This window comes from Leptodactylus fuscus, chromosome 5 (assembly GCF_031893055.1).
Source record: "Leptodactylus fuscus isolate aLepFus1 chromosome 5, aLepFus1.hap2, whole genome shotgun sequence".
NCBI lineage: Eukaryota > Metazoa > Chordata > Amphibia > Anura > Leptodactylidae > Leptodactylus > Leptodactylus fuscus.
This window is the reverse complement of record NC_134269.1, coordinates 208,898,114-208,925,289: the sequence shown is the minus strand read 5'-3', so window position 1 is coordinate 208,925,289 and position 27,176 is coordinate 208,898,114. Positions and strand designations below refer to the sequence as shown.

The 27,176-nt window shown below is 42.8% G+C and overlaps 1 protein-coding gene across 2 annotated transcripts in view; it reads left to right on the top strand.

Moving 5' to 3' along the window:
* Positions 1-26,774, top strand: part of PHF21B (PHD finger protein 21B) — a 95,985-nt gene extending 69,211 nt beyond the window's left edge. Inside the window, exons 3-13 of one of the 2 annotated variants that reach the window (XM_075275142.1) lie at positions 3,636-3,728; positions 9,831-10,175; positions 10,824-10,946; positions 11,138-11,189; positions 14,449-14,525; positions 18,295-18,346; positions 21,558-21,580; positions 22,494-22,652; positions 23,408-23,480; positions 23,856-23,959; positions 26,336-26,774. In XM_075275142.1, the coding sequence (XP_075131243.1) occupies positions 3,636-3,728; positions 9,831-10,175; positions 10,824-10,946; positions 11,138-11,189; positions 14,449-14,525; positions 18,295-18,346; positions 21,558-21,580; positions 22,494-22,652; positions 23,408-23,480; positions 23,856-23,959; positions 26,336-26,563 (1,329 nt within the window). In that variant the 3' untranslated portion in view covers positions 26,564-26,774. The remainder of the gene's footprint in view (positions 1-3,635; positions 3,729-9,830; positions 10,176-10,823; positions 10,947-11,137; positions 11,190-14,448; positions 14,526-18,294; positions 18,347-21,557; positions 21,581-22,493; positions 22,653-23,407; positions 23,481-23,855; positions 23,960-26,335) is intronic. The other variant, XM_075275143.1, reaches the window with a different exon arrangement.
* Positions 26,775-27,176: the final 402 nt, after the last annotated feature.

Below are 27,176 nucleotides of genomic sequence, written 5' to 3'. Positions count from 1 at the left end.
TATCTATCTATCTATGAAAAATAAATAGACAATATTCTTGTATACTAATTCTGGACACCCCCTCTAAGTGATGGTCCTCCATAGGCCTCCTAACATTCATAGTGACCGCCTGTAATGTAAGTACTCCCATCTCATGAATATAGTAGCTTCGCTTTATCACAATACAAATATTATAGTAGAGAAATATCTCCATCACTCCCGATAGTGTTTACACGACTTCTCCGCGCAGGATATGACTGAGATCAGTAAAGAACCTTGACTACGGCTTTCATGATTCCTTTCCCTTTGAGAGAACAGAATAGATGAGATCAATAAAGCGGCGTGTTGTATATCTGCATTACTGCCACCTTTTTATTAAGATGCTATAAGCGGTGATTGTAGTCATATAGCGCTAATTTATCTGCTCGCTCATACGGTAACCTTTCACAGTTATTGTTTCTGCCGCTCTCGATTTACTCATTTAAAGGGCAAGCTTTGCGCGTCTTTTTTCCATCCCTAAGATGCTATACAAGAAGAAATTACCATAAAAAGGTTGAAACAAATGTCAAAAGTAACTTCTGATGTGAAATTTCTGGAGTATCGTGACACGGTTTGGGCTGCCATGTTGAATTTATCATCACACCATCGTGCCATGTATTTATTACAGATGGGCGAACCGCTTTGTCCTAGGCTGGGGCCGAATATTCCTAATTGTTCAGTTTTTAATGAAACCCAAGAAATTGTGTAAAAAATTTGGGCCTTCTCATGGCCTGGTGATATCATGTGTCCAGGGTCACCCCTGAGGCCTATGATTGGGCCATATTGGTCACAAGGGCATGTCGAGCGGCATGATAACAATCACAGGCACTCGAGGAAGCCAGCAGAGAGTGCCAGATGCCCTAGGCCTCCAACTATTATACTCTGTGGTATAAGGAGAACCGAGACTACCATAATGTCCTTTCAACTTGTTCAACCTGAAACGAATCCAGGTCCTTGGCCGCCTGAATCCAGAACGAAGCCTTCCTTTACCCTTTTGGGCCTCCAGCACTCTCTATCGGCCTCCTCGGTGGCGTCTTGTGCCCAGAGCCAATGCTAAAGCCTGTGATTGGGCCTCAGCAGTGACATGGGCATGCTAAGCATCATGACATCATATGGCGTGCCCATATGACCACTGGTGGACCAATCGCAGGCCTCAGTGGTAACTCTGGACAACTGACGTCACATGTAGATCACCAGGAGGCCCAAAAGAGGTGAGGGAAGGATTCGTTCTGCAATGGCTCAAGAATGTTGAATATGAATGGTGGAGGCCCCTGGGCACCTATTGCACTGGACCCCAAAGTATATCCTGTCGGCGATTTTAGTTCAAACAAAACGAAGACCCCTTTAGCTCGTTGGTTTTGTAAAAAAATTTGGAACATTCGAGACAAACGTGGCTCAGTATGAATCCTTCACCTATCTCCAGTAGTGACTTCTTGGATTCAACTTCATCCTGGACTCTTCTCTGATAGTCATTTTGGCTACTCTTTACCTTCCTGTTTTGTTTATTACTACTTAGTCCTCCTTAAGGTAACTGATTTTGTTTTTTACATCCGCGCCTGTTATCTTAGGCTAGGTTCACATCTGTTCTGGGTTCTCCATCATTCATGACCACCATGGGACCAGAACGACAGAGGCCAGGACTGCTAAACTAGAGGTTAGACATGGACACTGACACACCCCGTTAACTATAATGGGCTCCGTTCAGGACTTCTCTCTGTGAACTTAGCTTTGACTTGAGGCCAAGTCCATCCTTCTCTGCAGCGGGCTCTGGTTACAACATTGGGGGCATGTTAGACTTCCCATTAGTAATGTCAGATAATAGGTAGCTGCTTACTTGTGATATTCCAATCTCATCGGTTCCTAGGTCATTTTTGGGAATACCCTTACCCGGGAGTCGGTTCCATTTTCCACCCTTTCCTGGCTGGCTCGCGATCTTTACACCCTTTGTATACGGGCCCACTGTAACGTCCTTGCTATTATTAGACGTACGTGCGCCTACAGCAAGGGCTTATATATTTTTGAGAAAATTACGCTTTGGCTTTTTTTTTATCAAAAATGTCAGTGGGCTTTGCTTTTGTGCGGCGATGTCCTGTGGCTGACATTTCTAAGCTCTGCAAATGGAGGATAAAAACATTAATGTAGTGGAGTCTGACAAAATCCCTAACATTATTACCCTTCCCACCTCTCCGAGACAAGAAAAGGTAATCTATTACTTTTTCATCCATGAAATTTCTATTGCATTTACAATACCCGAAGCATCTTCGAACTCCTGACCGAGGAATAATCGGTTTTATAGACTGAAAAGGGTACGTAAAATGGCCGAGTGTTCTAGAAAACGCATTATCAAATGCCCTATTAGATAATTCGAAGTTAATTCCTTGCTCGAAAGCCTTACCTATTACCCAGAATTCAGAGCAGTTGCAAAAAGAAACTTTTGCTCTGGAGGACTGGAGGAGTGTAATACTTTATTTTTCCTGCGGTGGTGCTGTAAGGAAATTAAATAGTTGTTACTAGATTTCTCCACTGATCACAACTGATCTCTGGAGGTCCCAAAAGCAGGACACCTTATTATCAGAATATCCAGGACCTTTCTAACCTAAAGGAATTGTCCAATGTGGAGCCCCTTTAAGAAAACCTTTTTAGTTTACGGTATTTTTCTCTATACAAGTGGACAAACCATTTTGTAAACAGAGTAATCTCTTTTTCTAGAAGAATACCAAATGGATGTTCTCCCCATTTGGATGACCAAGACGAGGGAGCTGGTTTGTTACAAAATTTTCAAAAATTTCAGGTTCGACTAAACCTAAAAGTTTTGGGGTTCACCAACCGGAGTATAGACATAATAAGTGCTGATACTCACCTTGGCTATGGGCTACATCGCGGTACTCTTTGGTCATGCTCTGGTTTTCTTGGCAATGTCATGGGCCCCGGGGACCACCATGGAGTGGGATGAGACCTCAGCGGTCATGTGCGGCACTCTGACGTCATGAAGCTCATGTTAAAGTGTGATGATGTCAGCACATCTGATCGCTGATGCCCAATCACTTGCCTTGGTGGTCCTCCTGAGCCTATGATGTCACCCAGGAGGCAGGAAGAGGCCAGAAAATGACCAAAGAAGACCCCAAGGAAGTGCCGAATACCGCGAGGGTGCCCAGGAGAGGAGAGGGCAGGAGAGAATCAGTGTTTACTATGCTTTTGCAATTCCCCTTGAACTCCACTTATTATACTCTGGGGTCTGATGAGACCCCGCGTATCATGACAAAATCTCACGAGGTTTGCCCTCTAGAATTCACCAAAACTTTATGGAAATATTTAGTGTGACCATCTTCTCAACAATTTTAATGATCTCGTACAGCTTTATAAAAACACAGATGCCTTCTTCCTAAAACAGCGCCATAGTTGTCTGTGGTTTTTTTCTATTTAATTTACTGGAGCTGACTTGCAATACCACACACAACCTGTGACAGGTGGGGCACTGTTCTGGGAATAAATGTTGTCCTTTCCTTTAATAACTCTAATGTATTGATATTGAGATTGTTTGTATTCCAGTATTCTGCAGCATATCCGCATTTAGGTAACCTTGGACTGATCAGTTGTTCTTTCTTGTCTTTTCGCAGACATTGGGCACCATAACTGCAGTGCCAATAAAAGTCCCTCAGGTCAGCTCCTTGCACAGATTGGCAGGACATGGACCAGCAGTGCTACCTCAGGTAACATCACTAACTAATTTGTCTTAGTCCTATCCCTATGAAGGTTGATATTACCCATAAGGAATATGGGGTGCAGATGTAGCAGACAAGCACAGGCCCTGGTGCCTGAAAGGGAATGCATCGTCAGAAAATTACTTATTTTTTACACATATTTTTATTATTTTTTTATGATGGCTTAAACAATTTCCTGCAATTTTCACTCTGACCACTAAGCCCAACAATAGACTGGCACTTACCAATTCTGTAGAGGTTTTCTTTGCAGCAGTTACCTTGTTTACATCATAATAGAAGATAACAGCTCTAGAGATAGCACCACAGACCAATCATTGCATCACTACCGACAACAGGTGATGTCACAGTTTATCTCCTCCTCCCTGCACAGCGCATATCCAGTAAACTCTCCCATAGTCCTCAATGAGTCATCTCCAGTCTATTGCTGTCTATGGCCATGACTATGCTGTAAAGCAGATCACTAAATGCTGCTAACAGAGCAGAGGAATAGCTTAGGTGGAAGCATATCAGCTTTGCTGTATAGACTGGAATAGTATGAGCAGAGTCATCTCATTACTATTGAGGTAGTAGCAGAGCCAATGACTTGAAGTACAATTTATACACCTATAAATACCTACTGAAGCCTATCAGGGGCGGTTCATGGCACAGGAAACAGAGAACCCCTGTCATGCTCCGCCCCCTTCAGGCCAATTTCAAGGAGGAACACAATGGGGCAAATTTCTGGCACACCTCGGCCCCTCGGTGAGTTATACTTATTGAGAGGCTGATACCTCTTAAAAATTCTGTCTCTCACAATATTAAGATATGGCTGCTTTCTTCATCTCAGGAAGTGACATCACTTCCTTTAGTCACGTGACTACAGCTCAGTCCCATACAAACGGTCATGTGACCAACAGACGTGATGTCACTTTCTGAAAAGCAGCCATGTTTTCTAATCCCGGGTAGCCACTTTAATAAATCCCCCACTATATCAGTTTTCCACGGAGTGTCCCTTTAATAAGATTTTTTTTTTTTTTTTTTGCATGAAAGAGGATTAAAAGTGTAGCATCCCTTTAAGAACAATTATTTGGACAAAACCTCAAAGACAGTCTCATTTTTTGACTATGTATCGGCGGTTCATTACCCGTACTGAGCGGACATCAATGGGACAAGGACAAAGGCACGGACATATGTCCTTATTTTAATAGATTTGACGAATTTGACCGGTTCTTGGCGGCTAATAGCTTTTCTCCCCCATCTAAATGATATTCCTGAGAGCGGGGATTATTTGCACATTGGTTCGGTGTCTAGCTTGCGCTCCTGCACAGAGGTGAGCTCAGCCCCCCGGTATAATTGCTAGGTGTATTCCATTAGAATCCAGATGACTGTGTACAGACAATTATTACATTCGCTCCTCATTTATGCAGTCAACCACTTATTCAGCCTCACAAGGACGCGAGCAGCGAGCGCTATAATGACAAGCTTGCCAACACTGCAAATGTCTCGAACAAAGACACTGCCTTAATCAAGAATTAACAACTTACGACCAATGCGGCAATAACTAGCGAGCGCCGCGCCGAACCGTGTATTAGCCATTAGTACCCGACTTGCGCCGTGCAATTAGTATTACAGGAATTAATATGATAGAAATGAATACATTTCACAATAGGTTTAGGCTACAGGTCTTTATATTATATAGTCAACTATTGGAGGCTGTTGTTGTTGCTTTAGGACCAAAATGCTATACTGTTAGGTCCTATCTATGTCATTCAAACAACAAGACCCCTATAGTAGGAGTAAACAGGAACCGCCTCTCCTTCTCTATTCACCAACCAGCGCCGCACCTCCCATGAGGCGACCTGAAGCGATCGCTTCAGGCGGCGCTATGCCGGGGCCCCAGGGAGGGCGTCATTTTTTTGCTTACCTAAGCCAGTCCAAGACAAGCTGTCCTGGACTGGCTTAGCACCGAGCGGTGGATTAGGGAGGCCGCTGGAGCAGCGCTGCTCCAGCGGCCTCCCCTCAAGCTCAGGCACAGAGCAGGTCCTCTCCCTGCCTGCGAACACCACTAAGCCCCGCCCCATTCGCTTTGCCCCGCCCCTTCGCCCCGCCACGCCCCCTCCGCTCCGTCACCTCCTCCGGAGGCGGCTTTCTATCGTTCGCCACGGGCGGCGAAAGGCGTAGGTTCACCCCTGCCACCAACCCAAGGGATCCGAAACTGGACAACTCCTTGAACTTACTCAAAAGGCTTAAAACAGACTAGTTGGCGCTGTCCAAATTCCCTAACTTTTTCTCTTCCTCTGTCTTGTCTTGCTTCATATGTCTTTTGAACTAGGAGAAATATATAATAAGAATTTATGGGTCCCAGATTGTTCATTTATCCACTTTCCCGTCTACTACTTCTTATAAATGTCAAATCAAACCTCTTCTTGGCTGTAAGGCAACTGGCTGAAGCAGGAGCTCTCCCCCATTGCTCTATAATAGGCCTCCTAAACACCATCCGTCATTGTGTGGGGGCCCAAGTGTAGGAGTCAGCCTTTCCAGAGATACAAAATCAGGGATCCTGTTTTCATATTAGAGGTTGACCGAACTGGACTGTCCCTTTAAGTTATTTGGTTTTTGGATGTTGTTTAATCTTTTGTCATGTCTCATTTTTAAATCTAAGAGAAATACACAAAAAACACCAAATAAATTAGAGAGGACAAAACATTAATTTACCCCTCTCAAACCTCAAATCAGATCTCCCTTTGTTTGTAAGGCAACTGGTTGCAGCAGGAGCCCCCCCTTCCCATTTCTCTACCAGCATGTTAAACCCCACCACCTATAATAACCCATTATGTCGAGACCCAGATATAGGAGACAACCATCCCACAGGCACATGATCAGGGATTCAGTTTTCTGGTAAGAAGTTGCCCATACTGGACAACTGCTAAAACTGAAACATTTCAAACAGAGTAGCTGGCTATGTAAATACTTCCTAACCTTTTCCTCTTACTTTCCTTTGATCATTTCATACCTGTAATTTTAGTTAAAACTAAGAGAAAAGGAATTGCAGACCTCAGATCAGGCCTGGCTCTGGTTGTAAAGCAACTTGCTGAAGCGGGAGCTCTCCCCCATTGCCCTGAGATAGGAGGCCAGTCATGTTAAACGTCGTTCCCTATAATATCTCATGGCGTGGAGGCATAGATGTAAGAGGCAGAGCCAACTTTATTTTTTCTCGTCCTTTGATCTTTTCATACCTTAAATTTTAGCCAAAACTAGGAGAAACACACAAGAAATGAATGTTTATGGGTCGCAGAACATTAATTTACTCCTTTTTTACAAATCTCAAATCAGATCTCCCTTGCCTGAAAGGCAACTGGCTAAAGCAGAAGCCCTCCCCCACTGCTCTATAATAAAGACCAGTTATGCTAAACTTCAGCCCCTATAACAGCTCATTGTGTGGAAGGCCAGACATAGGAGCCGACCTTCCTTTATATCCCACAAGTTCATCATATGAATTCTGTTTTCTGGTAAGGAGTTACCCAGACTGGACAACTGCTAAAACTTTCAGACCAATCAGCTATATGAATATTTCCTTACTTTCTCTCTTCCTATCCTTTGATCTTTTCCTTCCTCATATTTCAGTCAAAACTAAGATAATTACACAAGAAATTAATTTATATGGGTTAGAATATTAATTTGCACCTCCAGATCCCCGTTCACTGCTTATTACAAGCATAAAATCAGATCTTGCTTTGGCTGTAAGACAACTGGCTGAAGTAGAAGCTCAGTGCTAAACCCCAGCCCCTATAACATCTCATTGTGTGGAGGCCCAGATATCGGAGCCAACCTTCCTTCGTGTCCCACAAGCTCTTCATCAGGAAAAGTTTTCTGCTAAAACTGCTAGTCTCTTCGACAAACCTCTCTCTGGCTGTAAGACAACTGGCTGCAGCAGAAGCCCTACCCCTCTGCACAGTACTAAACCCCAGCCCCTATAACAGGTCATTGTGTGGAGGCCCAGATATCAGAGCCAACCTTCCTTCCTGTCCCACAAGCTCTTCATCAGGAATCTGTTTTGTGCTAAAACTGCTAGTCTCTTCGACAAACCTCTCTCTGGCTGTAAGACAACTGGCTGCAGCAGAAGACCTACCCCTCTGCACAGTGCTAAACCCCAGCCCCTATAACAGCTCATTGTGTGACGGCCCAGATATTTGAGCCAACCTTCCTTTGTGTCCCACAGGCTCTTCATCAGGGAACCTGTTTCCTACTAAAACTGCCAATCTCTTCGACAAACCCCTCTCTGGCTGTAAGACAACTGGCTGCAGCAAAAGCCCCTCCCCCTTTGGAGTACATTCATGATAAACCCCTCCCTCTCAGTGAAGCCAAACTCCTAGCTGACCTATGGGGCCAAACTGGAAGGAATCGGATGAAAATTCAACCCCGCAAGATTTCTAAAAACATTGCGTGCAATTTTTTCTTCTGTTTAGACTTAAAGATTATTTCTCGGCCCGCTGTTCCTTTAATTATACCGCAAAGACTTTCACTATCTTAAATTTTGTTTATTACTTTTGCATGTTGGTTTTTCAGATTCCACATCCCGGCGTCCCATTAAAAGCGGTTGTTAAATCTATAAATTATTATGGACGACTGCTTTAAAGGAGATTTTATGTTTCATTTTATGCTCTAGCATTACCCCCTATGAGGAAAATGAGAATTCTTTGCCAAGTTTTTGCCGCTCGGTGTTTATCACACTTTCTATGTCTGTTATCGAAGGTTCGGAGGCTGGATGTTTATGTTTCCTGTTCAATAGTTTAACAATTTTTTACTATCATTTTCTGAAAATGACTGTTTTTATACCAAATGCACATTTTGTCCTAGAGGAAAATAATTTGTTGTGGGGGGTTATAAAAACTGCAAATTGTCAGCTCTAGATGGCATGTGACCATTTGTACAACGGCATGCTGAGACGTCTTGTAGACATTTTCTGTATTCTGTATAGCATGAGTTTTTCTTTTATAGTTGGTCCCCGATTAGAAAAAAAAATTAAACTTTTTTCAGAATCAGAGCTATTTTTGCTCATAGACAGCTCCTGTTACTGTGGTTTAGTCATTTACTTGAATTAGAATGAGGTGCAATACCAGACATGGCCTGTAAACAATGGTGGCGCTGTTTCTGGAACAAAAAAAAACAAAACAAAAACACAAACAACTCCTTTAAAGAAAGGAGTCCTCAAAGAAAGTTGCAGAGTAGATAAAATAAGTTAATATTACTTAAAACCGTCTTCTGTTCCGTTAAAGTTTCAGGAAATGGGCGGGGCTATGACACCTGTACTAAAAGAGTGGATTCATTTTGTTTTAGCTCTGTTCCTGTAGGTTGATGATCCCATATCCCCACTGTAACGCCTCTGCCTGTTCGGGTCACTGCGCCACCCTCTGCTCGCATGCTGCGGTGGAGGAGGCATGTGCAGTTTAATTCCTTGCTTAGAGTTTTTGGTTGCACTGGGTGAACACGGCTCTAGATCTGTAATTGAATTTGAACCACATCCTTCTACCCTTGTTTGCCTCTGTTCATTAAGTGGTTAATTTTAGCCTTGCCCTGTGATTGACAGACTATCCACCTATCAACTCCAGGGCAGGTTCTTCCTTCCTATTTATTATTGGCTCACATTCACTTTGGTGCTTGCTATTGCCTTGTGCGTGCTGGCTTTTCTCTCGCTGTTATTTCTTGTATTCTGAGTCTTGACCTCTGGCTTTCCCTTTTGGATATCCATTTTGACGCTTCATTGCTCAACTGTTACTGACCCCTGGCTAGCTGAACTCCCTTGTTGTTGTTTGTCTTGTCCGTGTTTTGTGTGTCACGTATTTAGGAACAATTTTGTCGTCCAGTTGTTGTCTATTACCTAGGATAGGACCGGCAAGCAGGAAGGGACAGTGGGGGGGTTTCAGACCAGGGCTTACTGTCTCTCGTGCCCCTTCCTCCAGGGTTCAACTACAGCACTGGGGAACTGCTGTCTGGCACGTCCCTAACACCCACCTTTGCTTATCCAACATGTCTCTATAACTGTCTCTATGTTCCCTCAACATTTTAGGGTACGTCACAAAAACTTTTTGTTTTTTTGCTGTTTTATTACAGGTTAGGCCAAAGACTCTGATTCCAGAAAGCCTTCCCATCTCCCCCTGCAGAGACCAGCCTTCGAAACAACCCCCTACATTTCAAAAGGCCACAGTGGTCAGTATCAAAAACCCCAGCCCAGCCCTTCCCACTGCCAACAACACCGTCAGCCACCTCCAGGCTTCCAACGGCCAGTCTCAGAGCTCTTCGGAACCAACAATTTCTTCGCCTCTAAGCAGTGGAGGTGTGGCCTACGCCATTATATCCACCTCGCCAAGCAATGCAAACCCCATTAACACCAGCAACGTTTCAGTGGTGAATGACACCATCAAAGTTCAGCCGCTCCTAATCAGCGCCGATAGCAAGGTAGGTTGGAGTTTTTGAAAAAAATAATTCTCTTAAGTCCCAGTGGTCGCTACTCGAAGATAAACCTATCATAGAGACAAACTATGTACTTGGCCTTGTCTTGTCCAGACTTGGTTGTTCCGTTAACTTTACTACCATTATATGGCAAGAACTCGTGAAGGACACACCAGTCATGGGACATTAGACCCATTTCTGGAGCGGAAAAACCCAACACCATGATGAGTGGCCCATTGCTACATGACGAGGATCTCATGATACTTTCAGGCTATTTTCTTAAGCTTGAATGCACCACTTTGGATGATCTTGAGTCAAGTAAACCTATAACTTAGCCATCTTTTGAATGGCCATAGGTAGGTCAAATTTTTTGGAGAAGGCAAATCCCACTTCTTTGTCTTGTGCAAGTTCTTGCAATATAAGCTCTTGGCCAACTAAACAATCACATTCCTCTACCATGGGCCCGCTTAATGGTAGCTACAGGAGTCTCGTCATCAACTTATCTAAAGTAGGGTCTCCAACATAGATTGGAATGGAGACCCTTGACATAGTCCTATCTGAACATTCTTCACCAAGCTAGTCTTGCTCGCTCTTTCCTCATTGATGACTGTAGAGCACCAGCTTCTTATCAAAAAGGTATCATGTATATTCTAGGTAATCATCATACAACCTCAAGTTCAGAGCCAACCAGAGATCAAGACTGAAATTAAGAAACCTTGTGAAGAACCTCCTCAGGGACCCCCAGCTACCAAAAAGAAAAAGGAGGAAAATCCAGAGGTAAGACTTCCTGTAGACTTGGTGCTCAATGGTTCTCGAGTTTGCTTTCTGACCACAGACATCTCTAGTGTTCCTACTTTATCATCCTGGAGGACCCATGAAGGTGGATGTTTTTGATGCAGTGGATGTTTTTGATATCAATATGTACTAGAGACAGATTTTGATCATTCCGTTTTCTTCTCTTTCTCCAGAAAATCGCCTTTATGGTAGCGCTAGGCCTTGTTACAACAGAACATCTGGAAGGTGAGTGATAATCGTCCTTGACAACTTTTAGAACAAGCTTTCTGAGTCGTGTGAGAGTATGGTGGGTGATGTGCGCTTCCAAAATTCTTCATCCAAAATTTATGCCTTTTTGATGCTGATCGCGTTGTGGCAACAGGGAGTTCTCTCCACTCTTCTAGAAGGTCCAGGAGATCTCCCATATATCCGGGACACTCTAGGAGATTGTGATTGTTTTTTCTTTAGACAATGTTCACATCTGTGTTGGAGAAAAAGACCTCCAAGCCTCCAAGTTTTCTGTCCATTGATGCCGTGAAGAAAACAATGGATGGTCATTAAAGATGACCTTTCCTCACGTCCACCAATTCCAACTCTCTACATCCTTAATAGGGGCCTCTCAGCACAATTAGAACTTTTTCTCTAGCATCTACCACTCCTAAGCAATCAATGCTCATAGTTGTAGTGCCAAATATGCTAATTAGGCTCTCTATTGTCAGGTGGGTGGTTCTTCGATGGAGTAGATAGTCCTAATTAGTGTATTGGGTGCTGAAGATAACAGCACTGATTGATCAGGAACAGTCGGGGCTACAGAAAAAAAATCCAACTGCACTGGAATCAGTGGATCGGCATCCATTGAAGAGTACAAAAAGTTGGGGTTGATGTAAGTGGTGAAATGTCCTCTTTAATGTTCCTTTAAACATGGTAACAACCCATACGATCACCGTCACAGTTCCTAAAATGGCTATTACCTAGCTTTCTTGAACCCTTAAAGGCAAATTTAGTCTTGTCCTGGCCTGAAAACTGGAATTTCTGAAACTCCTCCTGAAAGGGGCAGAGTTTTCCTAAAGTCTGCCCAGGATGGGTGTTGGGGTAGTTTTCCTTAGGATCGGCCTATCTGTTCATGTGGGGGCAACAGTCATTGGATAGGCCATAAAAAAGTCCTGGACATTCCCTTTAAGCATTTCTATTCCCCACACTACAAAGTTTCTAAGTATGTGTACTAGTTGTCACAAAGCTTTCCCAAAATCTGTTTGGATAGGTAGCAAGCGGAATATATATCTAAATAGATTTGCCTTTCAGGAGCCCGTGGAAGCTGGGCAACACATGGTATAGTAGAGTCACGTGAGAAAAGTCATCCAGGATGCAGCAGATACCTGTAAATGGCTAATGTCATTTCCCATCTGCTGCAGCCGGCGCGGGAGACGCGCCGATCATTACCTGGGGAGCCATTAATGACGACTTTACCCACTTTCAATGAACATAACTCTACAAACCCGAAAGAAAACACGAAAAGAAACTCTTGAAACGCGTTAATCTGCCATAAATGGCATTAATTCCCGCGCGTTTCTGCTACGCCAGCTGCAAACTGACATCTGCTTTCCAATAGTGATAAAAATTACCGCCATTTCCATTAATAGCACTTTACCGCTATGTTCTCCTCCTAATATATGGCCGCTTTATATGTGTATACAGCGGATACATCCCACAGTAGCCATCGCTTATAATCCAGGCGCGGCTATAATACACACTTTACCACGCTCCGTTTCATTAGCATAATGTATACGCATATATCAGGCCCTGCCGCATGACTTACAGGGTTGATGCATTCGCTCATTTAGAAATTTTTGCTGATGGTTCAACTTTTTAGATTTGCCATCAGCTTTATCACACGGGTTGAAGGGGACAGCAATAATATTTGTTCCCTGGTCATGGTAGGGGGCCTCAAGGGTCTCTTTACTGTAGGTGAAGAAACCGATATTTTAAACAATTTATGGACTGTACCAAATTTTTGTATGTCAGAAGGGCGGGCCTTACAGCCTAGTGTTATCTCCGGACAGTGCAAAATGCCCCCCCCCGACTGTACAAAGCTATGGAAGAATACTGTCAAAAGGGGGCGTTCCTCAAAATCCAGGGATGACACTAATCTTTTTTTTTTTTTTTTTAATGTAGATTGTGAGCCCCACATGGAGCTCACAATGTACATTTTTCCCTATCAGTATGTTTTTGGAGTATGGGATGGAAATCCACACAAACACGGGGAGAACATACAAACTCCTTGCAGATGGTTTTTATGCCCTTGGCGGAATTCAATCCAAGGACTCCAGCACTACAAAGCTGCAGTGCTAACCACTGAGCCACCGTGTGGCCCCCGGGATGGCACTGATCTGTAAGGCCTGTCTTTCTGACAGTGGAAAGATATCGGTGCCGTTAGTTATGTTCCTTCACTGTCAGAAGGGCAGGCCTTAAAGCCTAGCGTTATCTCTGGACAGTGCAGAACGCCCCCTGACTGTACAAAGCTATGGAAGGGTACTGTCATGTGGGGAATTCCTCACAATCCAGGGATGACACTAATCTGTAAGGCCTGCCTTTCTGACTGTGGAAGGATATCGGTGCCGTTAGTTATGTTCCTACACTGTCAGAAGGGCAGGCCTTAAAGCCTAGTGTTATCTCTGGACAGTGCAGAACACCCCCCTGACTGTACAAAGCTATGGAAGGGTACTGTCATGGGGGGAATTCCTCACAATCCAGGGATGACACTAATCTGTAAGGCCTGCCTTTCTGACTGTGGAAGGATATCGATGCCGTTAGTTAAGTTCTTACACTGTCAGAAGGGCAGGCCTTAAAACCTAGTGTTATCTCTGGACAGTGAGGAACGCCCCCCTGACAGTATAAGAATACTGTCAAGGGGGCATTCCTCATAATCCAGGGATGACACTAATCTGTAAGGCCTGCCTTTCTGACAGTGGAAGGATATCGGTGGCGTTAGTTATGTTCCTTCACTGTCAGAAGGGCGGGCCTTACAGCTTAGTGTTATCTCTGCGGAATGCCCCCGACTGTATGAGGCTATGGAAGAATACTGTCAGGGGGGCGTTCCTCACTGTTCAGGGATGATGCTAATCTGTAAGGCCTGCCCTCCTGACAGTGAAGGGATATCGGTGTTGTTAGTGTCTCTGGCTCAAAGGTGACTCATAATACCGCCCATCTCGACATAAGAGGTCCACTCTAATGGCCACTGGGACCTTTGGGCTTGTCTACCAATAACTTGTACAGATGTTTTTTGAATATTTTTGCCTTTTCCATTACGATCTGCCCTTCCTTAAGTCTCTTCCAATTTTTTTCACTTTACATCTCCTCTAAACCTGCCCCAGTTCACCGCGTTTCGCTCCACTTCAACTTTGTTTTCCTTCAAAGCGTCGCATTCATTCCAAAGGAGCGAAACGTCTATCCCTGCCCTTGACTTCTTAAAGGGAATACTAATGCAAATGTGTTTCCACGGTTACAGAGATCCAAAGCAAACGTCACGAGAGAAAACGGAGAAGTACGGCCAATCCGGCTTACAGCGGCCTCCTGGAACCCGAGGTACGACCGACCTCTCCACTCCTAATAATAAAAACTTTATACGCTCCCAAAGTCCCAGTTTACTTAAGTCAGGGTTGAAAAAAAAAAACGTATTCAGTTCCATCGACCAGCAATTTTCGCCACGTATGTCGGAATGGGGAGGGGGGGAGGGGAATGCGGGAACCAGAATGAATTGTAGGATCAACTCATGCATATTCAGAGCCCCAAGCAAAAGAGAAGGCGGGGGGGGGGGGGGCAGAGACTTTTGACATTTGGAAAATAAATTGGCGAATGAACGGAAGGCGTAATTGCTTTGTGTTTTGTGACGGTCGGCGATGATGTATAATGTTCGGCGTAGTTTATATTCCGTACTAGAAGGATTACCGTGCGCAGCAATTTTACCCCCCTGAAACGCTGAATAATCAGATTGAACATTTTCTATCAGAAGGGATTGAGGATCAAAACTCGTGCGCGCTAAAAAACATAAAATCGTTGATGAGTAAGCAGCGAGAAGTGCTGAGCCGACAAGACGCGAGGGGTCTGGAGACGTTACAGAGGAAAGCGAGATTATTTCCTTACACTCACTAGATATGGATGAGATAGAAAGCTACAAAATTGGATTCTGCCGCCGACAGTCTGTTATTGTGTATAAATCACGATGACTTTTTTTTTTTTCAAAAATTTTATTTTTATTTCTTTTTTATTAAATTTTTTTTAATTCTGGCTGATGATAATACAGTATATGGAGAAAATTATTGGGACACGTACCTATGACGCCTTTTTGACGTCCCATTCTAAAGTTAGGGATCCCCGAGGATCAGCTTCACAGGCCACGTGATATCACATTTATCCGCCACAAGTGAATGGGCTGAGCTGTAGTACCGAGAACAGCCACTATACCATGTAAAGCGCTGTGGTACTGAAGAAACCGCAGTGCTCATCTGAACCGCTGCAGTGACTTCAAACAGCTGATCAGCCTGGGGCCCAGTCCCTAAGGATAGGTTATCAATTGTTTAGGGCTAGTTCGCACAGGCACTAAGGGGGCAGATTATGGCGCGTAATTCACATCATAATCCGACCCCTCAAAATGGAGGTCTATGTAGATAATCGGACTGACCTTTCTTCAGGCGGATTCAACGAGCCGCGGCGTCCGCCTGGCGGCAGCAACCTCCAGGGTCGGCCCATTTATTTGAGCCTGCTCTGGACGGGGAAGCCGTGACTGTCGGAAGCTGCGACAGTCATAGCAGGCGGGTTTTGGCCCGAGAGTGACGCGGCTCCCCGCGTCACTCTCGGTGCCCAAATCCGCCATTATGCTCCCTGTGTGAATTTAGCCTCAAACTGCTCCCACTCCTCTGGGAAGGCTTTCTACAAGATTTCGGAGGGTCAGTTACTGATGTTGGATGAAAGGGTCTTGCTTCACTATCTCTGTTCTGGATCGGGTTAAGGTCAGGGTCAGTCAAGTTCTCCAGCACCGAATTTCCCCGACCATGCCTTGGACCTAGCGTTTTGCACTTGGGCCATGCTGGGACAGGAAAGGGTCTTCCCCAAACTGTTCCCATAAAGTTGGACGTATGCGATTGTCCACAATGTCTTGGCATGATGAAGTATTAAATTTTGCCTTCATGGGAACTAAATGGCCTAGACCAGTCCTTGAAAAACAACCCCCATTACCCCTCCTCCATCAGTGATTCTGTCACAAATATTAACGTGGCCCTATGCACAAAGGGCAATCCAGAATGGTAAATCCGGTTCATACATCATCTGGATTTCCTGGTCTTATGATGAAAATTATGATGAAAGGAGCATGCATGTAGTGTCCTCCTGATAACCAGCCATGATGTCCTTATTGTGGTCAGGTTATCTTCTCATACATGTAGTGTCCTCCTGATAACCAGCCATGATGTCCTTATTGTGGTCGGGTTATCTTCTCATACATGTAGTGTCCTCCTGATAACCAGCCATGATGTCCTTATTGTGGTCAGGTTATCTTCTCATACATGTAGTGTTCCCCTGATATATATCTTGTAAATAATGAACCGTCACTCGGTGGTTAGGCAGGTGCCCGGAAATGGCTTCTCACGGTCATTTGTTTACTGTGTCCTCCTGATAACCAGCCATGATGTCCTTATTGTGGTCAGGTTATCTTCTCATACATGTAGTGTCCTCCTGATAACCAGCCATGATGTCCTTATTGTGGTCGGGTTATCTTCTCATACACGTAGTGTCCTCCTGATAACCAGCCATGATGTCCTTATTGTGGTCAGGTTATCTTCTCATACATGTAGTGTCCTCCTGATAACCAGCCATGATGTCCTTATTGTGGTCGGATTATCTTCTCATACATGTAGTGTCCTCCTGATAACCAGCCATGATGTCCTTATTGTGGTCAGGTTATCTTCTCATACATGTAGTGTCCTCCTGATAACCAGCCATGATCTCTTATTGTGGTCAGGTTATCTTCTCCTCCAACTATTAAGAGCTGGGGCCCAGTACATTTCTCCATATACTGTAGTGTATTTTTTGTGTGTTCCTTAACGTCAATGGAACAATATTTCAGCCTTTTAAAAAATATATTTTTAGCCATATTTTAGCCTAATAAATCTTGTTCTAGTAGGTTGAAATAAAAAAGGACTTTAATTACGGTAATCTAATAGAATAATTTATAGCATTATTCATATATAGACAAAGTTTTTCCATAAGTTTTTAAACACTATAAAAATAAATAGATAAAATACAAATTTGAAGCTAACCCCCCCCAAAAACTGCAAAAATAACAGCAAAATTTGGAGATGTGAAAACAGTCCTATACCATAATACATATTGTACAACAAAGTCACCAGGAGAAGTTTATGTTTAGCTATAGGGGGTTTATTGTAGTTTTGATTGGGCATATTTTTTAGCACAGGTTTGCGAAATTTTTGTAAAATTGATAAAAATTCAAATTCTCAAAAAAATTTTTTGGGGAAATTGCCAATAAATTTCCTAAATAAGAATACCAACTGGATAAAAAATATAAAGAAAATGAAGTTTTTCTTTTACAGTTCCCCTGTATCCCCTCTTGATTTTGGTTAAAGAAACTGCAATAAAACCGCAGCTTGTAAATAAGTCCCTAAAACATAAACTCAAATTTTTTTTTATTTTGATAAAAATAATCTTAATAATTGAGTCAATGGTAAGTATTTTACTTAAAAAATTATTTATAGATAGAAACGAAGGGATTGGCGCTTCTACACAGGGGTGAACCTAATTTTTATGCCGCCTGAGGCGGATGACAGAAAGCCGCCCCCCCATTTCCGGGAGGAGGGGGATGGAGCGGAGGGGGCAGGGCCGAACGGAGTGGGCGGGACGGAGCGAGCGTCGTTAGCAGGCAGAGAGCAGGCAGGGAGAGGACCTGCTCTCTGCCTGAGCGAGAGGGGAGGCCGGTGGAGCAGCGCTGCGTCCACAGGGCCTCCCCAATCCACCGCTCGCTTCCCGTGCCGGGTTGCCGAGACGGTGACACTAAGCCAGTCCAGGACAACTTGTCCTGAACTGGCTTAGGTCAGCAAAAATGCCCCCTTTCCCGGGGGCCCAGCATAGCGCCGCCTGAAGCGGTCGCTTCAGGTCGCCTCATGGGAGGTGCGGCGCTGCTTCTACAATAGAATTTTCTAGAATTTTTTTTTTTGCTATGCTAAGATTTTTCTTACATTATGCGGATTGAACGATCGATGTATTTCACGTATGCATTAGTTATTGAGTGAAATGCCAGATGTCTAAGTCTCTGTGTCTCATGGCGTTCTTATTGTGTCTTCAGCGGAAACGCCTTGCTCCAAACTATTTGAGTAACCCGTTCTTATCAGGGAAAGGTAAGTTGCCAACTCTGCCACCTGTTTTATGTGTCCGATTAAAAGTTGGCGCCACCATAGTTCTAGTTTTTGTCTCTTCGGGATTATACGTTGCCCATATTTCATGTTATTATATTCAATTCTATGTATTCACTTTGGGGTCTAACCTATGCCAAGCCATAACGTTCTATACGGGATAAGCAGGTAAACAAAAAATTAGATAGATAGACTATTAAAATCTCAACAAATTTTTTTCAAAAACTAGCAAAAGTGCAGGAAAAGAGTACCATGTAGCACCTAATAAAAGTATATACATATTCTAAATACTTATTGTCTTTGTGATGTTGGGAAAGATCTCTCAAGATCACGGAAGCCACATGGTGTTTGCCCATTTTGCCAACCTATAAACTGGCCTTGCCCATACAATGCCAGCCAGTGTCTCTCGACTTCTTCCATAGTAATACTAGGCAAAATGCTCCTAGTGCTAACCATGGACAGCCAAAGAGGAATCCAACACCTGAGACTCCCACCGATCAGTTATTCGAAGCGGTAGGAGCCCTCCATAAGTGCCATAAGGTGATGGGACATCTTGTTCATTGGTCACATGGTTGTGCAAAGCTGAAGTGAATGGGACTGAGCTAGGGGGGGTATCGTCACTCCTTGAGGAGAGACCACCATATAGGTGTGTAGAGACTTATTAAGCCTTTAGCACTCCACTTTGCAAGGGACTATGGGAAGAATATGCAAATCTGTCTTCCATGATGTAATTAGGAAGTCAGGTGCCTCAGTGTTGCAAACCAATAGAGTTTGCTCACTGGAATGTGCAAGCCTGTCTTCCCTGATGTAATTAGGAAGACAGAATCTCAGTGATATGGCCCAATAATGGCTGCTCCCTTTAACATCATGCTCGACCTATATGGTGGTCTCTCCCCAAGGAGTGACGATACCCCCCCTTACCCTGTCTAAGCCTCTCACCTCTACCAGGTTAGTCTTCTCTACACCGGGCTGACGAGATGCAATAACATCGAAACGGCCATCCTCAGTTGAGAGACTATACCTGGTAATAATCCCAGCATCATTGCAAAACAAAGGCCTCTTGGAAGGTCGAACATGATGTTAAAGGGAGCAGCCTTTATTGGGCCATATCACTGAGATTCTGTCTTCCTAATTACATCAGGGAAGACAGGCTTGTACATTCCAGTGAGCGCCCTCTATTGGTTTGCAACACTGAGGCACCTGACTTCCTAATTACATCATGGAAGACAGATTTGCATATTCTTCCCATGGGACTGAGCTGTAATACCAGGCACCGCCACTACTAGAAGTATGAAGCTGTGCCATACAGGGCAGTATAGACAATGAAGGAGACGTGGCACTCATTGGAGTTTCATTGGCCCTTCAAACATTGGATCGGCATGGGTGCATTGAGTTTGATCACCATTGGACTATCCAAAAAATAGGCCATCAATTTTAGGGATCCTGTTAACCCCAAATCTTCTATCCTGAATGCAACTCAAAAACATTGAAACAGTTATAGAGTTCCTCAGCACCATCACCACCAACCATCTCCATGAGGACCAGTCATAATTCTTAGGCCTCAAAATTGTGCCTTTAAAGACAAATCTTTGAGAGAAGTCTTTATGAAGCCCATACTATTCTATAAACACCTTGAAGATCTTCCATCATCCTTCACTTTGGATGACAGATCTCATAACTATTTTTCTAGCGACCATAAAACAGTCTATTGGGTTTTATTAACTAATATCGCAGAGTTATTAGGAGCCTCATCCTGGGGCTGAGATCCGTGATTAATGTTCCTCGGGCTGTTTCGTTAGCAAATTGATTAGTCGCTAATCAGGGAATGGGATATTTTCAGGTAATTCATCTAACCAGCTGAATGTCATGGAAAGTCACCACCTTGTGTGATCAGTAGGCTGACCTTGTATGCTCTGGAGTAGTAACACTCAGTGTGGTGTCCTCATTAGAACACAATGGGCCAAAATTGGTTTAATTTGCAAAAAGAACCTTTATTGTTTCTACATGGGTTTGGATAACGTAGACTCTGAGGCCGTACACGATTAGGGAATGTCAATGAGATCTTCAGAACTTCGAGCCTCCTTAATGATAATTGCTTGTCCGAAAGGGTCGAAAGATCAATGAGGAGAGGTAATGATATCGTTCATCGTGATGAAACCAAACTCCATCCATGGAGGTTTATCAATCCGGTTATTAAGTGTAACCCAAAATTTAACAAAAGGATAGATATTAAGGGATCTATAGTGTTAGAGAAAGTTCAAGGTGGCCATAAACAGTAGAGTCTCGAAAGCAGATCCTATGGCCAAACTATGGGGGCCAAGAGACACTCTCCCAATAACTATAGTCAACGTTGGGTTTGGCAAATTGGGTTTTGTCCTCAGATAAGCCCTAGGTGCCTAGGAGGAGATAAAGGGAGGAACAGGAGGACAGATACTTAGTAGTCACCCAACTCTTAGGTCCAACAAATTCTCCCTATGGCTACGTAAACCCTTGTTGATACAGTGAATATTCCCAATTTGCTCAATAGACCTTCATTGACTCCAAAATGTCCCCAAAGCAACCAGTCCCATTCAAGATGTGCCATAGGAACGTCCGTTTCGACTAGCACGCACCCATAGGAATGAATGGAAGCGGCCGGCACGCAGACTTTGCTTAACCTCCTGCGTGCCAACTGCATCCATTCATTCCTATGGGTGCGTGCTATTCGAAACGGGAGTACTCGCTCATCTCTAATAGGAACCAACCATATTGAAACTATGTTCATTGCAACCAGTCCTAACTTGTAACCAGCCACGTTGTCATTGTTTGTTGCAGTCCAAAGACTTAGGAATGAGTCTGTGTCCATATTAACCAGATATATTTCTAAGGCAGGTCATAAGATGACCCAACTGGATATTGGATGGTGTGTGCACTACGTCATCAATAATCGTGGCCTTCCTTAGCCATGGACTACCTAATAAACCTAGAACTCGGCACCCCCATTAACATGCCCCCCATCATTACCATTGCCTCTTTGTATGGTAAATCAGCCATAGTACATACCTATAGATTACCTATACGTGACCTGGATCATGATAGAACTAATCTCACCATAAAGAATACTCATCATATAGATGTGCACCCCCTACCCTGCTTTACTACCTTTATACTATTAATATTGACCACTAACCTATTTCTGCCCTTCTTTATGTGCTAGCGATTACGGATTCCTTTTGGAAGGTATGTCGCCGCCATGCTTCTTTCATCATCATATTAACCCATTACACAAAAGTATCACCAATTCAGGAATGGAGAAATCGGCCATATTGTTAGGACAGTCAACGTCTTGTCCTGATCTTTAGAAGCCCCTAGACATGAGAGCAAATTTGGAGAACAAAAATCGTCATCTCTAGTGATATGATTGACCCTTCCACCAGTAAAGTACCCTGGAGGATTTAATAATCCCTTGTCCCCTTTATTTCCAAACTTTATTACCCCCCAAAAAAATGGCAGCCATCTAAGCCATCTCTAACAAGAAAAGAGCCACCAACATTCTCCGAGCCACAAGGTCCAGTATTACTTATTTGGTCACCATTCTTTGCCCTGTGGTCAACCTAAATCTTACCCAACCTTCCCACCGAGGCTAGGACAAAAGTGTGGCAACTCCAAAAGGACAGTCCGTGGTTTGTAGACTGGGTTGACAAAACAAAAATCTACACACCCCACTTTATCGTCAACACCTCAATCCAGAGCCAATCTTGTAGACCTGAGATCCAGATGAAGATGTTTTTTCTTTTCATTCCAGGAATTTTTGGTTGGCATGAAACATATACAAAGTCATTTCATGGGGTCATTGTGTTTTTTTTTTCTTCATATTCTCAGTTTATATTTTACGTTGTGTTTTGTGTGATCTGGCATTAACTCAACAACTAATGTTGTAAACTCATCAGCATTTCACACCCAAAGCAAAAAAAAAAAATCCCTCAGTCATTGTAGGCTTGGGCTACAGTCATCCTGGCCAACAAGTATTGGGAAAGTAATGATCATTTGAGGTGGGGCATTGGTATTGGATGGGCTTGAGACTGTTGTTGTTTACCCCACCCATCTTGACTTTTCTTACGAACCTTAATCTAGTTTTACTTACCTCCTTTAGGATGAGATCATCCATGATGAACACTGCTCGGCCTGCAAACGTGGCAACAATTTACAGTTGTGTGGAACGTGCCCAAGAGCTTATCATTTAGACTGCTTGGTATCAACGGTGAAAATCACACCTAACCGGGTCTGGATGTGTCCAAAGTGCCAACAGAAGGTAAGAAGAAGTCAAAACTGGTGTACATGAAGTGTCCATGAAGTGTTGAGTCTAGACTAGGGAACTAGGGTTGAGCTGATCTTGAGATTTCAGGATCGATTTTAAAATCCAATTTCCGATCGCGGTCGTGAAATTTGCTCGATCGACGATCGGGATCCGATCTTGTCCGATCCCGATCGCTCAACACTATAGGTAACTTTTTTCTTTTTGTCCTGGCTACAAGAGTTCAAGTTTCATGATATTCGACAGCTATGTATTGTAACATTACCGAGGACATGTTTATTGCAAGTCCTCTTCTAACGGAGAAGGTCCATGATCACTGCCTGACCTTCTTGAGTCAAAAAACCACACAAGGGTCAAAGACCAGTACTTATCTCCCTTCAAAGAGCTTGCCATCTTCTCAAAGCTTCCCAACAGGGCTTGGGAAGCCAGAGGTTGCAGGGAGGTGAGGAACCTCATGGTCACCACAACCAAGATGGTCTTATGGTAATAGACATGTGGTTACGAAACAATTTTTTCCACCCATTTTTCATAGTCGTCTCAGCATACAAGTTGACATTCTCTTCTGTTCTGGTATATGCCTACCCTCTGATGGACCTGCGTAGCTGAGTAACCATCCCACTGCGTATTCTGAGCCACCACTGTTGCTTATAACCTTGACATTTTCAGCAATTTTTATCAAACTTTTTGAATCCAAAAAGAACATCATCTTAGAAGACCATATAATTAGATTTTTATTTCTTATTTACTTGCAGGTATTAAAGAAGGAAACAGTGCCATGGAGCGGTGCCCTAGCTATCGTTCAGTCTTACGTGACACATAAATCCGGTTAGGACCTTTCTGTTGTGACTAAATAAAAAAATTGGGCTTATGTGGTAAGACGCGGTATCAAAAGAGACCAACGATTGCATAGTTGCCAATATTCAGGGGACGTTTTGCTGCTTGTACTGTAGTATGGCAGTAGTCACCAAGCCATAGCTTTTGAGGTGTTGCAATAGTACATCTCAGAGCTCGCCCCGACAGCCCTTTGGGCCTGCTGGGGGTGGAAGTTTAACAGCTGGAGAACGTATGGTCTAGTATGATGGATTGTTCTGAAGGAGCAAACAGGACTCATGCCCTATGTATCTACCAACCCATTACCCCAATATATACATATGGTATCTCAATCTGGTGCCCAACTGACTCTGATGTCTTGTCTTACAGTGAAAGAGGAGGAGAAGAGGAAATTATTGAAGAAAGGGAATGAATTAAAAAATGAACAGAGACAGCTTGAAGATCAAGAAAGACTCCTGAGCAATGCTATAAAGGTCAGGATTCATATCTTACGCCAGTTCATGGCCAACCTCTCCGCTAGTCCATGGTCTTTGGCTTCTGATTAGAGATGAGCGAACAGTAAAATGTTCGAGGTTTGATATTCGTTTTGAGTAGCCCCTCAATATTCAACTACTCGAATCGAATATCGAACCCTATTATAGTCTATGGGGGGGAAAATGCTCGTTTCAGGGGTAGGCAACGTTCGATCAAATTACACTTACCAAGTCCACGAGTGAGGGTCAGGCTGGATCCTCCGAGAAGTCTTCTCCGTGCAGTGTCCCCGCGGCGTCTTCCGGCTCTGAATTCACTCTGCCAGGCATCGGGCCTGGGCAGAGCCGACTGCGCATGTCCGCACTACAAGCGGGAATGCGCAGTCGGCTCTGCCCAGGCCCGATGCCTGGCAGAGTGAATTCAGAGCCGGAAGACGCCGCGGGGAAGCTGCACGGAGAAGACTTCTAAAGGTAGGAGAAGAACCAGCGTTGACTGGCCGACTGTATAGCATTCGGCCAATCAATGCTGGTTCTGCATCGAACTTTTCCATTCGAACAGCGAGTGGTACTCGATCTAGTACAAGTATTTCGAATACCGTAGTATTCCATCAAATACCCACTCGATCGAGTACTACTTGCTCATCTCTACTTCTGATGAACAGACCAAACAAATCTGTTCAGCTATTCCGAAGTTATAAGCCCTGTTGATGCAATTTAGGATTAGTAACACATTTTCTTACAAAAACAATATCTCATTTTTCAACTGGCTGTATCTGGTAATGCCGAGGACTGGGAGGGGACCGATCTACATTACCACGCGCAACTTGCAAAAAATTGGGGTCCTGTTTTTTGTAAAAAAGCAGCCATGTTTTCCTAATCCCGGAAAACTTATTCAAATTGGATCATTCCACATTTATAGTGATCTAATAAATAAAATATAGATGCGATAAAATGTTCTATAGTTTGATTCCTAGAATGAAGATTAAAAAAATTCTTAGAAAAAAATGTATATTTAAAATCTATAATAATAGACATAAAATATACTATAATACCAAATAATATATAGTATGATAGACGATATTGTACTATATGTTATATATCTTAATATAGAATTGTTCTAATTGTGCTATATATTCTATATACTCGAGTATAAGCTGACCCGAATATAAGCCGAGGCCCCTAATTTTACCACAAAAAACTGGGAAAACTTATTGACTCGAGTATAAGCCGAGGGGGGGGGGGGGGGAATGCAGCAGCTACTGGAAAATTTAAAAAATGAAAATGGTCGGAGTTTTTGGGTGCAGTAGATGCTGGGGAAGGGGAGGGGGTGTTTTGGTTGTCTGTCTGCCCCTTCCCTGAGCTTGAGGACTGAGTTTTTTCTTCCCCCACTTGGAATTCAGTCTGGCTGACTATAGGGGATCTGCAGTGCTCCTATTAACCCCTTCCTGACGGAACAGGAGTACTGCAGATCCCCTATATTCAGTAGACCGGGCACTGTCCGACACAGGGATACCTAATATGTATGTGTGTCACAGTCATTTTCTGCTTTTGTATGTATTCTAGGGAAAGTGAGAGTGATTTAGAACTTTTTTTTTATTTTTTATAAATCTTTTTTTTTTGCACTGTTTTATGGGAGATTCTATACATTGATACTGTGGCTGGTCATAGACCCCCCCCTCCTAAAAATATATATATATATATATATATATATATATATATATATATATATATATATATATATATACATTTTTTTTTTTTTTTTTGCTGACTCGAGTATAAGCCGAGGGGGACTTTTTCAGCACAAAAACTTCGGAAAAATTTGGCTTATACTCGAGTATAATAATTGAACTAATTTAACAAATTTTACTATATATTATATATTTTAATATAATAATAATAATAATAATAATAATAATAGTTTATTATTAATAATAATAATAATAGTTTATTAATAATAATAATAATAATAATAATAATGATAGTTTATTATTAATAATAATAATAATAATAATAATTGTTTAATAATAATAATAATAATAATAATAATAATAATAATAGTTTATTAATAATAATGATAATAATAATTTAATAATATAATTTATTTATTTTTTTGCTTTCAAAGTAATAAAAAATGAGAAGGAGAGAAATTCTAAGGGTACAAACATGGGGTACATGGATTTTTTTTTTAATTTTTTAATTAAAAAAAAAATCCCCTGAAGAAAGTCACTTATTGAGTAGTAGATCTAGCCTGGTACTCGCCGGTACAATATTATTTTACTAGCATTAGGCCTATGGGGGATTTTATACCGCACTTGTGTGTTTTCTTTTCATGTAAAGATCCAGTTTTCAATCTAACCATCTTATTTTATTCTTTCCTAGAAATGCTTAGAGCTAAAGAATAGCTTGCTGGCCCAGCAGAGAGGAACTCAGTCATCTTTGGAACGTCTCAAAACTCTCATTAGACTGATTCAGAGCGAACAGATGCTTCAGGTTACCATGACCACAACCGCCACCGCTTCATTGCTGACGGTCCCCTGGATCAAACCTTCATCTGCCTCCCCTACTCTTCACAAAAGCGGCCTGCAGCAGTCTCAGAGTAACAATTGACACGGGCAGATGGAACAATAACTTTAAGCAAATTTCGCCAAGAAGGAGAAGGAAAGAACAGTCTGTTACGTTGTTTTTTTCCCAACCTACAAGTACACGAGCGGCGTCCACGTACGAACCAACAAACATGGCGGCAATATGGACGGAAGCAGCGTGTACCGTGTCACGTGCTGACACCTTCGGTTTTTTTTCCTCACTTCATTTTTTTACTTTGGCCTTAAAAAAAAAAAAAGTCAATTTAAACAGAAAATAAAAAAACAAAAACTGTGAAAAAAAAAAAAGAAATTAAAAAAAAAAAAAAACTTTGCGAAAGGGCCAAATTAGGCAAGCGTCCCAGAGACGGGCGGTCGGATCTTGCTTAAAAAAAAAATTCACCTTTCATTTATTCGTGGAGAGGATTGACATATTGTAGAGGTAGCGTGAAAGCGATTCATAACTCTATTTTGGGAGACGTGAATAAGTAAGAAAAAAAATGTAAGAAAAAAAAAAATTGGGGGATTATTTTTGGACTATTTTTAGCCCTTTCGAGTCAAATCTGCCACATGTATTCAGGTTTATTTTTCAATGGGGCTATTGGAAAGGGTTTATGTTGGAAAATACTCAGAGCCTTCAA